At 34.4% G+C, this 13,746-nt stretch overlaps 1 protein-coding gene across 1 annotated transcript in view; it reads left to right on the top strand.

Annotated features, from left to right (window-relative positions):
* Positions 1–13,746, top strand: part of TLL1 (tolloid like 1) — a 268,602-nt gene that overhangs the window by 99,144 nt on the left and 155,712 nt on the right. Inside the window, exon 2 of the mRNA XM_065877313.1 lies at positions 11,004–11,114. Within this exon, the coding sequence (XP_065733385.1) occupies positions 11,004–11,114 (111 nt within the window). The remainder of the gene's footprint in view (positions 1–11,003; positions 11,115–13,746) is intronic.

Genomic DNA, 13,746 nt, shown 5'->3' with positions numbered 1-13,746 from the left:
GTCCTATAAATATCAATTATGTCTATCTGGTCTAATATGTGATTTAAGGCTTGTGTTTCCTTACTAATTTTCTGTATGGATGATGTGTCCATTGGTGTAAATGGGGTGTTAAATTCCCCCGATATTATTGTGGTACTGTTGATTTCCCCTTTTAAGCCTGTTAGCAGTTGCCTTATGTATTGAGGTGTTCCTATGTTGGGTGCATAATTTATAATTGTTATCTCTTCTTCTTGGATTCATCTTTTTATCATTATGTAGTGTCCTTCCTTGTCTCTTTTAACAGCCTTTATTTTAAAGTCTATTTTGTCTGATATGAGTATTGCTACTCCAGCTTTCTTTTGATTTCCATTTGCATAGAATATCTTTTTCCATCCCCTTACTTTCAGTCTGTATATGTCCCTAGGTCTGAAGTGGGTCTCTTGTAGGCAGCACATATATGGGTCTTGTTTTTGTATCTTTTCAGCCAGTCTGTCTTTTAGTTGGAGCGTTTAATCCATTTACATGCCCACAAAGCCCACAGCTGCTAAAGCCAGACCCATCCCAGCTGCAGGAGCACTTGTTCCCTTTCGGATGTTTCACAGGCGAGGAAGCCGTCAGTGGAGGCGTAACTCTGCGGTTCACACAGCTTCGAGGAGAGATTTCTGCTTTTCTTCCCTAGTCACACGGTCCCTGGGGCTTAACTGTGGTTTTAGCCTCACCTCTGTGTGTGTCCTGCCGAATGGAGTCTGCTCTAGAGGTTGCTAGACCACATGGGAGCCCATCAGGCAGGAAAGAGCCGAGGCAGTGATCAGGGAAAGAAGGCCACCCAGGTGGGAGGGGTGGAGGAGGCGATGGCAGGGGCACACGAACCAGCTCCTGTGGGGTCCCTCCATAGTGCTCCTGTCCCCTCAGGCTTTCTTTTCACAGCCAACAGCAGTCCCCTCCTTGGGTTTGCTCTCCAAACCACACATCCCAGCACCCAGCCCCTGTGCACACCAGCAGACACCTGTCTCAGGCTGGGGCACACAGGGCTGTGGCATGGACCATCTGAGTATGTCCCACTCTATCCTGCTTGCCACAGACCAGTTGCTGAGCTCTCCTCCAAGCCACCAAGGCTCCCCTTCTGTGCCAGCTGATCTCCCACTGGTGAGGAGGTTTCCCCAGATGAGGAAACCTCCTTACCTTCAGCTCCCCACCAGGAATGTAGGTCCCATCCTGCTTCCTCTCCTCTTCCTTTTCCCTTCTTCTTTCTTTCCTCCTACCTGGTTACATGGAGATCTTTCTTGTACTTTTAGGTGTTCAAAATTGTCTGTTAGTGTTTAGCAGGTACTCTGTGAAAATTGTTCCATTTGTAGATGTATTCTTTCTTTTTCGGTATGCAGGCCTCTCACTGTTGTGGCCTTTCGCGTTGTGGAGCACAGGCTCCGAACGCACAGGCTCAGTGGCCATGGCTCATGGGCCCAGCCGCTCTGCGGCATGTGGGATATTCCCGGACTGGGGCACAAACCCGTGTCCCCTGCATTGGCAGGCGGACTCTTAACCACTGCGCCACCAGGGAAGCCCCCTTTTTTTAAATAAATTTTGTTTATTTATATTTGGCTGTGTTGTGTCTCCATTGCTGCAGGCGGGATTTCCCTGGTTGTGGCGAGGGGGGGACTATTCTTCATCACAGTGCACGGGGTTTTCATTGCAGTGGCTTATCTTGTTGCAGAGCATGGGCTCTGGGTGCATGGGCTTCAGTAGTTGCAGCATGCAGCTCAGTAGTTGTGGCTCGTGGGCTGTAGAGTGCAGGCTCAGTAGTTGTGGCACACAGGCTTAGTTGTTCCACGGCATGTGGGATCTTCCCGGACCAGGGCTCAAACTCATGTCCCCTGCATTGACAGGTGGATTCTTAACCACTGCAGGGAAGTCCTGTAGATGTATTCTTGATCTATCTGTGGGGAGAGATGAACTCCATGTCCTCTTATTCCTCTACCATCCTGGAAAGTCTCTATCGATTTTTTCTATTTTTTTTTTTAGTCTCTATTTTATTTATATCCTCTGTGATCTTTTATTTCCTTCCTTCTGCTCACTTTAGGGTTTGTTTGTTCTTCTTTTTCTAACTCTTTTAAGTTAGATTGTTTATTTGAGATTTTTCTTGTTTTTTGAAAAAGGCCTGTATAGCTATGAACTTCCCTGTACTTATTGCTTTTGCTGCGTTCCATAGATTTTGTATGGTGTGTGTGTTCTTTGTCATTTGTCTCAAGGTATTTTTTAATTTCCACTTTGATTTCATCTTTGACCCATTAGTTTTTTAGTAGCATGTGTTTAGTCTCCATGAAATCATATAAATGCTTATTTTGTGTTGATGAAATAAAGTGTGAACATTACAAAAAGGAAAAATCTCACTGATTAAAGCAAATATATGGCAAATGTAGTATATCAACCCCTTATAAAGCTAAAAAGAAGGTTAAAAGACAAAAGTAGTAAAATCACCTATATCCACAATAAGTAGTTAAGGGATACACTTAAACAAAATGATTTAAAACATGATGTCAAAGAAATTATATATGTGGGGATATTAAAAATACAGGTTTATTTATGACCTTTCTTTTCATTTTTCAGACATTGGTTGGTTTTATAAGACTACAGTGACTTTATTCAAGTAATAGATTTTTTCCAACTGTATTATTTTGCTCAATATTAAATATATAATTTTTGCTCATGATACACATTTGGTAGTTTATTTAGCTTCTAAATTATTCTCTTTTTAGAAATAACTCATCACTATTGCTACAGAGAAACTGGAGTATTTAATGGCCAGTTTTCCAATTTATATCTATTAGCTAAGACTTATGCCAGTTCTAAATATTTAAATTGAAATAATGTCATAATTATTTAATATTGAAATTTAAATAATGATTTTTCTGGTATTTATAAAGATTTTATTTATCTAATATGCATGTATTTCATTTTACATTTCAACATCTATTTCCTTCTAATTTATTATCTAAAACCAGACTTGAAACATTACTGGAAGATTATTCAGTAATATTAATATTGCAACTAGATAATAAGCAGAGTCTTTGGTGTTTTCTTTCCTTCCAGCACACCAGCTATGATGAACTCGTTTTTTATTTAGTAGTACTACTAAAATACTATTTCTTTTGTAGGTCACTTCCAATTGTCAATGAAGTACATCATCTCCATATGCCAATGCAGTCCATCCTTGTTTCTCCCCATCCAAAAACAAAGGCACCTCTTCTCTTCATTTGCTATATGAGACCATCAAGTGGTTCATATGGGGCACCAGCATTACCTCAAATTGAAATTTTTAGACAGACAGTGCTTCTGACTCAGAATCTTTTTTCTCTAAAAAATTACCTAAAGTTAGTGCCAATAAACACCCAAATCAAATAAAGGGAGATAGTATAATACAATGGGCAATAAGAGATGGTAAGTTTTTTAAAAAGTAAATTCTATCGGCAGGTTAATAATATGAATCTATATCCTAGAATTTTCTAAGGCTCAATTGGAATAATATTGATGAGGGTGCTTTATTAACATTAAGCACCATACATTTAATATCAATATAAGTTACTGACACTTTATGGAACTTTTACAAAGTTCAAAGTAATATTGACCAAGGATATTTCACAGATATTTCAATTTTTTCTTGTTTTGGTGTGAATAAAATTCCCTTTAATTATTCTTTCAATTGCTGAAGGTCTCTGAGACTAAGAAGAGAAGGAATAGAAATCAGTATGCGGAGTCAAGTTTTTAGGATGTTAATGAGCTTTTAAATTTTGTAAAGCCTATTTCACTGAGCACATGTTGACTTGAGGGCTGTGCGATGGCATAAATTAAGCAAAGAAAAAAGACTCCAACCTTTGACTTGTGCTCTAGAGGAAATCTTTTACAAAGATGAATAATGACCAGAAATGTTGGAATATAACATTTTCTCTCTTAACCTATTATAACAATAGACTAATAAAAATGGAAAGTGAGAAAAAAGATTCTTCTGTTTTTGTGAAGAGGTGACCAGCCAATGGGTAAAACATAGCTAGAATATAGAAAATAGCATTTTCATGAATGACCTTACTTCCAGGAAGGCATGAAGATTTACTCCAAGAGCTAAGGTCAATATTTAGAAAATAAACCAATTTAATTTAAAAATGTAAATTAATTTAAAAAGAAGTATCAGGGTGACTCCTACACTGGCCACAGATGTAGACAATTACAAGCCTAAGGGAAGGAAAAACAGGTGTTAGCTCAACAGGTGTTGTAAGACAGAGGACATGGGAAATATAAATAAACCAAATCTTGGTAGTGGTTGATTATATATTCATTATTTGAGAAGTATAAGAATGGCAGTTTTTGGGCTTCCCTGGTGGCGCAGTGGTTGAGAATCTGCCTGCCGGTGCAGCGGACACGGGTTCGTGTCCCGGTCCGGCAGGATCCTACATGCCGCGAAGCGGCTGGGCCCGTGAGCCATGGCCACTGAGCCTGCGCGTCCGGAGCCTGTGCTCCACAACGGGAGAGGCCACAGCAGTGAGAGACCCGTGTACCACGAAAAAAAAAAAAAAAGAATGGCAGTTTTAAAAAACTTATGAGCTACAATAAACCATTTTTTTAAAATCTTGTGACAGAAAATACTAGGCCATACACAAAATAAGTTTCAATATTTATTTTTACATTTCTTGATCAAAGTATTTTTCTGTCGGTGTTTTTTCGTTTGAGTCAAAGAGTTCAAAATGAGTATTTGTGATGTGGTTGACATTTTTAAAATGTCCTGAGAAACCCTATGCATGGGTATTGTGGGTTATAAATGCAGATTGACACGGTAATTTGATGGATCTTTTTTGTGGAAAACTTTTGTTTTCTGACTTAAGAAGGAAGATACAATTTTTTGAAAATTTAGTATTTAATCACATCCATATTGTAAAAGTGCATTAAAACAGAAAAAAAAAGATTTAAAAAAGATAAATTGCTGCTTCTGTTCTGTGTTCAGAATCTATTCATCAATCTAGATTTATCTTGAAACTCATTAATATCATGAAAAATTATCAAATGTCTCCATATTCTGGAGGAATATTCCTTGCGTGGTATATATGTACATGTATATGCATATGTTTATTTGTTTTGCATTTCAGATTGAACATTTGATTTTGTGCTGAGACTGTATTTTGTTTCCTGATTCAAGAAATAATCAAAACTGTGTTTAACTCGAGGTGCAGTTTTGTGTTCTTTGAAGTAACCTCTAAATTTGGAGTATGTTTGGACAGTTTTTTTTTTTAAATAACGGCCCAAACAGTTAGCTTTTTATACTGTTTTATACCCCCTTCCTCCAAAATACCTGCCCTTGGTACATAGAGGCATCTTGTTTTGTTTTTTTTGTGGTACGCGGGCCTCTCACTGTTGTGGCCTCTCCTGTTGCGCTCCCGATGCTCAGACTCAGCGGCCATGGCTTGCGGGCCCAGCCGCTCCGTGGCATGTGGGATCTTCCCGGACCGGGGCACAAACCCGCGTCCCCTGCATCGGCAGGTGGACTTTCAACCACTGCGCCACCAGGGAAGCCCAAGGCATCTTGTTTTAAGGCAGCAGATGAGAGTCATATTATCCAGAAGCACCTTTCAATCCAGTTTATCTGAGAAAGATGAGTAAACCATTTTATTTAACTCATCATTTATACTTCACCACGTCACACTTTTTGTAGACTGGATGATTTTGTTCAGCTTATGTGATAGTATATGGTAGAAGTTATAATGCAGATCTTGAAAAAACCCTATGAAATATTTTAAATAAAGCATTGCATATGATTTTTTTATGAACAACCACTAAAATAACTGGACTACAAATTCTTTATTATTATTAGAAATTTAAGAAAAAAATGTACTACATGAAAAATTTCTTACCTTTTTTTTTTGAAGATCATTTCTGAGAATCTATATGAAAATATATCTTCATTTATTTTAGTGTTGTATCAAGAACTTTTAAAATGTTAGATAATTGTTTCCCAAACTTTCATGTTTGTCATTTTGGGGAAAAAATTTATTCTGTGCATATGAAATGCCACCAGAACATTATTTCCTCTTTTAAGTAAGGTAACGTTGTCTGCAAAATATATATATTGGAACTTTTGCCAAATCTTACTTTTCCTTGGGAATTTGCTTAGTGGTTGTCAATCATGTAAAAATAGTTGACTTTTAAGCCTTCGCTGTTGCCCTTGTCTGAGGAGATTTTCCCTAGGCCTATATTTTAGCCTATAGCAGCCAAAGTAGCTTTGTCAGGTCTTCACATGACGTCATCTTCCTCCCAAATTCCAACATCAATAACAGCATAAAGTTTAAACTGAAAAAGTATGATAAGCAAGTCCTCTTGGCTATTGTTGAATCTTTTAGTTATTTCTCAAATCCTATATTTCTCAAGGTAACTGATCTGTTAGTTCAGTCATGTATTTCCTGAGCATATTATTGTGATGTTTAGGAAAAAAGGATACACGTCCCATAACTACACTTAATAATATATGCTATTGGAATAAAAAGAAAGACAGCTACCTTTTAATTGGTTTTTATTTTAAAGTATAAAACAGTAATTCCCTCTAGCTTGAAAGGATTTGAAATATTCTTTGGAATGGTTGAACACCTAGTATTTGGGGTCATAAGGCAAAGTTGTGAATTATGTCGCATGCCTAGCCTCATTTTTGTTATATACAGCTATACCCCAATTCATTTACTCATTCACAATTTTTGTGCCTCAAAACATATACTGAGGACTACTTTATGTCAGGCACTCTGGCAGTGAGTGTTTAAACATGAGCAACACATCCTGCCTGTGGTCAGTATTTTTAAACTTAGGTTGAGGAATCAAACAATCGAAAGCATGTTATGGAATCTTGTGTGTTGGAAAGACAGGCAGGCCATGGAGGCGGGTGAGACCCCTAAGGGTTAGCTGGGGAGAGGAGCTTCCTGGGGTCAAAAGTAGAGTTTCCTTACTTTATGTGACCCCTTTTGGCAATCTACTATGGACCTCTTCTCTGGAAAACATGTGGTGACTGTGTTTACAAACTCATACATATTTTTTGCATACAGGTTTTAGAAAATCACAGCCTTGAAATGTCCTTAAAGCTGGTCCCTGGACCCCAGCTTCAGAATTGCAGGACTATAGATCACTGGGGAATTGGGATGTGGGTGGAAGAGACATCATTTAAAGTTAGAGTGTAGGGAATCACAACCTTGGATGGTTTATTTTCACCATATATTCTTTTATAAAAAGTGCAATAAAAGCACCCTTTTTTTTTTTTTTTTTTTGGTCTCTGATTAAAAAAAAAATTTGTAGTACAATGAATGCAAATAGCCTTTGGGGAAAAACAAAATCTGTGGTTTTCCAAGTAGTTTCAAAATTGTTATTTTTGACATTTTATTTTGGCCTATTGGTTAACTACATCCCTATTTTTTGACTGGATCTGAGCAGAATTCCAAACAGATAGTAAATATTCTAATTGTACTGAACATTTCCCTAGTATAGTAATTTATAACCAGTTTCCTATATTGCTTCTGTATCTGATATCACTAAACTCAAATCACTGTATTAAATGGGGCTAATGACTGACAATATATAGTTTTTTTAATTAATTAATTTGTTTGTTTATTTTTGGCTGTGTTGGGTCTTCGTTGCTGCGCGCAGGCTTTCTCTAGTTGCGGCAGGTTGGTGGTGCGAGGGCTTCTCATTGTCGTGGCTTCTCTTGTGGAGCACGGGCTCTAGGCACGCGAGCTTCAGTAGTTGTGGCACGCGAGCTCAGTAGTTGTGGCTTACGGGCTCTAGAGCTAAGGCTCAGTTGCACACGGGCTTAGTTGCTCCACAGCATGTGGGATCTTCCTGGGCCAGGGATTGAACCCATGTCCCCTGCATTGGCAGGTGGATTTTTAACACTGTACCACCAGGGAAGCCTGATAATTTATAGTTTTAAAAGTATTTCTCTTTAATTTTTGTTTTTTGATGAAAATAAATAGAAAATACCATATAGAAAGAAAAACAAAAAGCTCCAAAGTAGACTTGAGAATTACAAATATCTTGGAGCCTATATAAAAAATATATGTTGGATTACAATGCAAATTCTAAATCCATATTAATATAAATTGTCATCGTCCAGCTTGCTATGCCAATGCATAAGTAAATATTTAACATGTAGAAATAAGTCACTTAGACTAAAGTAGAAGGTGAATTAAGGAAACCTTCAAATGTGTGCAAAAAAAAAAGAAATTTTGCATTTTATACAATGTGATAGGTTGAAAATTCTAAGATGTCTATTTTTTGTTGCTGTAGACAATATCAAGATTTAATAGTGTATATGGCCTACAGTATATCAAGTCTACACACATACGAATTGGCTTAGTCACTCACTATTGCTCCTGAAGCAATTCATGGCATATTCAGAACTGCAAAGCTACTGAGGCTATTAGTTCAGAAAAAAATAACAATAAATAAAAAATAGGCTATGTACTCCAGAGCAGTTTTGTCTCCTTCGAGAATCATCTGGTCTTATGCCGTTCTTATCCCAGAAATATTTTTTTTTCTTCTGTGAAGTGTTATATCAACTTGGACTGCTGATCTTCGTTTGATATAATCCATCAAGACATGAATCCTATTGTATGTGAAAAGTCACTACAAGAAAATAAAAATCTAAAACACATTTGAGTTTTATTTTACTACTACCTTTATTATATAAATGTAGTACAGACGAAATACACTTTATTTGATTGAATGCTTAAGCTTTCAAGTCAACCAGCTGATTCAGAGAGGAGTAAAATTTATTGTTGGAGAAAAAAAATGATTCTAATAAAGATAATGACAATGATAATTATTTGTAGTAATGAGAGCTTCTTAAAAATGTAGATCTGAGACCTCTCCCCAGACCTACTAAATCAGAGCCTGCATTTTTACCAGATTTGCTGTGATTCCTGGAAAAATAAAAGAGAAGCACTTTTTTAGTGTCCTTAACTGTCCCCCAGCACTAGGGAAGGAAGAAGCAGACTGAGTCACTGCCAGTCAGTGTTCACAACTATGTGCATAGTAAATACACAATAGGAGATTTAAATAACTAGCAAACTTTTATCTACCTTAGAATAGTGAAAAATCTTGAAAAAAATGTGCAAAATTTATTTATGAAAATGAACCAGCCTTTATATAATTGAAAAATATTTTATTTAGGTAGGCCATCTATTTGTTAGGATGTCTGGCTTTAGGGATGGTGGAGACTTAGCAGTTCCTGCTGCATGTGTATGAAGCTGATTAGAATCTGGATTCAATTTCAGGCATCAAGACCAACTTCTTAGTCAGCACTATTAACTCTTCTACAGACTTCTTCGTCTCTGATATCAAAAGATTGTAAGCATCACTTTACTTCTACAGACTGCCATTCCATTGACAGTAGGGCAGAAGAGAGGGGTTGATGAGCGAATTCTAATTCTAATGAAGATTTTTTCATATGTTGAACTGATAACACGTCTTGAACTAGTTTCTATTTTCTTCCTTTCTAGATTTACACATAAATAAACCCTTTCTTATCTCATGTCAGTTTTGTATAAGCGAACTAAACTAAGTATACAATTTTATATGATAAACCTTTGATCAAAGTCTAAAGCATTGTATAGCTTTCAGGATTGAAATTTATGACTTAAAACTAATTTTATTAATTAGTTTTTATAGCTAAAATTCATACATATTAAGGTTTGAATTTAGTAAAAGTGATTTGAAAAGGATGGATTTTGTCATTTTCTAAATATTTTTCACTTTTTAAAATTGAAATATAGTTGATTTACAATGTTGTGCTAGTTTCAGGTGTACAGCATGTTGATACAGTTTTATATATATATATATATATATATATATATATATATATATATATATACACTTTTTCAGATTCTTTTCCCTTATAGGTGATTACAATATATTGAGTAGGATTCTCTCTAAATTTTTTAATGTAAATTCCTCCTCTCCTTTTTGGTTTTGCAGAAGAAAAATCTGAAGAAAAAATTTAAAAAACAAATTTGTAAACCTGTATCAAGAAACAAATATCTCAGAATTTCCATGGCATTTGTCAATGTTTTACTATTTCATGATTAATTTATTCTCTCTCTTAAATTTGCTACATTTCCTAAAGTTATTATATTTTGACATCTGATAGTACAAAGGGATACTTTTGGACTCAAATAAACAAGGAGGCCATTTTTTGCTATGCAAATGTATATTTCTGACCTTAAAAGAGAATTCACTTACTGGTTTAAATACATTCACAATGGTTTATAGAGCTTTGCTTTATTAAGTAGCATAAACTGCTGGGCATAAAAGATAGAGTGTTTCCAGGATCAGGGTAATGATTTTGATGCTCCTAAAAATATGGACAATGTCTTATTTGTCATTAATGCTGAAAGGTCAGCACCTGGTCATTGCCTAAATAAAAGTTGACTTAATTTATACATTTTATAGAGACTCAGAGGCAATGCCATCTTTAGAGAAAGTGCATTATAACTGTATAAATATGTGATGAATTAGTTGCTATAACAGTGCAATATTCTTTTGTCTCAATTGAACTTCACTTTATGAAGCTATCATAGCACACGGTTTAGTTGCTACTACCTCTTCTTCTACCTGTCAGTGAAGACCTGCTGATCTCAGACATCCACTGTAAATATAGGCATTCTTATCAGATTTTCACTTATTTGCAAATTAGCCATGATTGCTGAATTTTCTTCTCTTAGAACCCCCCCACCCCATAAATCTGAGTCCATTTCATTCAAAGAAATAACTTTCTCCCTCTCCCCTCAAACATCAAAGTAAAAAAAGTGGGTCACATCCTTTCACAGGTGGCTCATATTACACTGTAACAGGTCCAGTAAGTTCAGTTACACTTACTTTCTGAAATATCTCTATATCTTTAGGGACCACATTTCCACATTTTTTAGCAATATTTTTCTAATTAGCTTTGTTTGCATCGATTTTTGTTCTTAAATAATTTATATTTTAACTGAAATTTTGTTTTTTAGCTGTGTTTTGGGGTGACATTGCCTTAGACGATGAAGACTTAAATATCTTTCAAATTGATAGGACAATTGACCTTACACAGAACCCCTTTGGAAAATTTGGACATACCACAGGTACAGTTGATTATTTGATTCAGTTTGCATTCATTTAGAAGAAAATATACTCTTGAAATGCTAAAATACTCTTTAGATCATTTTTAATATTCCAGTGATCAACTTTGATTTTCTTGATATGATTGAGCCTATTTAGAAATTTAAGTTTTAGTCATAGTTTTAATTTTATTAATTAATGTATTTAACAAAGATATTGTAGTGTTTACCATGTACCATGTACCGGGCCTGGTTTAAGTACTCTGCAGGTGTTAGCTCTTTAAATCCTCATAATGACCCCACGAAGGTAGCTGCTTATTGTGATTTACAAGTGAGGAGATGGAGATTTACAAGGTTACGTAGTTCTCTTATTGTCACATAGCCAGGAAATGACTAAGTCAGGACCAAAATTCAATTCTGAGGAAGGTTAAATTTCATAGTCTTGAACATTATATTCAGTTGCCTCCTATTTAGATATTGAGATGAAAGTAAATTATTCTTAGAGTCATTAAATACAAACTTATTTAGAAAAATTTATATATCTATTTTTATAATTTTTGTGGAAACCTGGAAGAGAATATCAATTTCAGCAGTTTGAACATATTTGAATTATGCCTATATGAGACTTGTAATATTTTAAAAGACATTTGGGTCCTCATTTTAAAATATCTGTACTAAAATTTAAAAATTATTTTATATTATCTTGATACAGTTTTTATTCTGTATTTTATTTTGGAGAAAAATTGCAAGGTTAAAATTTTTTAATTTCTTTTTGTAGTTATTGCTAAAACATTTATTCAGTGTCATGCTTTTTGATTTCATTGAATTTCTCCTTCTGTCCAATGCTATTTTTATTTTCTTCTTGTATTCTATGGAAAATAAAACACATAGTTCCTCTGTGGTATCTAGCAGACAAATATATTTTAGTCTTAAGACTCTTTGCCCAATTTACTTTTTCGCAGCTTTTTATTATGACATGTTTCAAAGATATCTAAAAGTTGATAGGATAATGCAAGCAACAACCATACACCTTGAAGATTCAGCAGTTGTTCAGTTTACCATATTTGCTCTCTGTATGTGTGTGTGCATGCATACATGTACAAGTATGTATAAAATATTTTGAAGTGAATTGCCAACAACATAGCTTTTCAATATTAAATAGGTTAGCATGCCCTTTTAAGAATAAAGACATTATTGTACATAATCAAAATATTATTACATATAAGAAATTTATGTAAGGTAATAAAACTTAAATAATACAGTACTTAAAAATAATATGCTTTAGCCTTTTTATACATAGTGAGTCTTTTCTGAAACATACACCAAATATATGAGGGAAACTGCTTTGCAGTGTAATCGCAGATAGTACATTCCTATAGGTATGTTTATTGACAGACTCTAACCACTATCTCACACTTGACACTGTCACAGAGACAATGGATTTGGAACAAGAGAGCAATGATATAACTCAGAAAAATCTTAAATTTATCACATTACATTCTCAATTTTTATTAAAATTTTCATTAGATTCAAGCTTTATTCAGGTCATTTATTTAACCCATTGTCCTCTCTTTGTACTGGGGACATTCATTTTCTGTGATTTAGAACATTTTAATACTATGTAATTTTGTCATTTCATTTATGGTTAAGCTCTGAAATAGTAACATTTGGAAGTAAAATATCATTATTTAGATAAATAGCATAAAACAGAATTATACTATCAATTATAAAAATCATACTGTAAATATATATGTGAAAGGTACATGTTTCAAAGTAATTTGCACTATTCAGTTGAATTTCAAACATCATAAAGAATTCTATATTTTAGTTTTTTCTTACTCTAACTTTTCCCTTTCTTGTTAGTTTGTGCTGAATTGACTATATTTTCTTATTTCAAAATGTATTATCTTTCTCAAATATTTATTAGGTTTGTATATTTTTATTTAAAAAATTTTAGAATATATGAGAAATAAACACATATTATGAATTTTCCTTTTTTCTATTTCAGTGAACTATCTACACAGAATTTTATTTATATTGCTATAAAAATTATTCAAAAAACATTATTGACTTTGAGAGTCTTGAAATGTTTTTCCTAGCCTATAATTATTCTTATGCTTATAATTACCTTAATATTAACTAAGACATTTCTTTTTTCCTCCTTCTATACCTATTTGTAGCCTCTTTCTGTACCTATTTATATGTGTTTCAGACCTATCTAATATGCAATATAATTGTTATGCAATGGTCATTTCAAATACATTTTTACTATCCTTTAAGAATGTTTGTTGTAACTGCTTAGGAATGAATGCATTTAAGTATTACCTCATCTTTCTAAAATATCCAATGAAAAAAATTTCAAAACTTTTTCTCAAGGGGCACGGCAAAAATGTGACCATGTAATTCAAATAATTAGGCAGATTATTAGTGAACAAGCACTCTAACTTATTTGCCTTATAAGGACTTAATTGATATTTCCTATAAGAGGCTTATATATTAATAATTTTTATTATTGTTTTTGTTTGTTATTAGCTTCAATCTAGGTAATTAGGTTTCAGTATTAATTTCAAAAGGGAAAAAATATTGGAAGGAAATAGTTCAAACTATTTCCATGCAAGAACCCTTTGTGGTTTGCATGAATTTCTGGTCCTCTTTC

The sequence above is a fragment of the Phocoena phocoena genome, chromosome 5 (assembly GCF_963924675.1).
Source record: "Phocoena phocoena chromosome 5, mPhoPho1.1, whole genome shotgun sequence".
NCBI lineage: Eukaryota > Metazoa > Chordata > Mammalia > Artiodactyla > Phocoenidae > Phocoena > Phocoena phocoena.
This window is presented reverse-complemented; position numbering and strand designations above follow the sequence as displayed.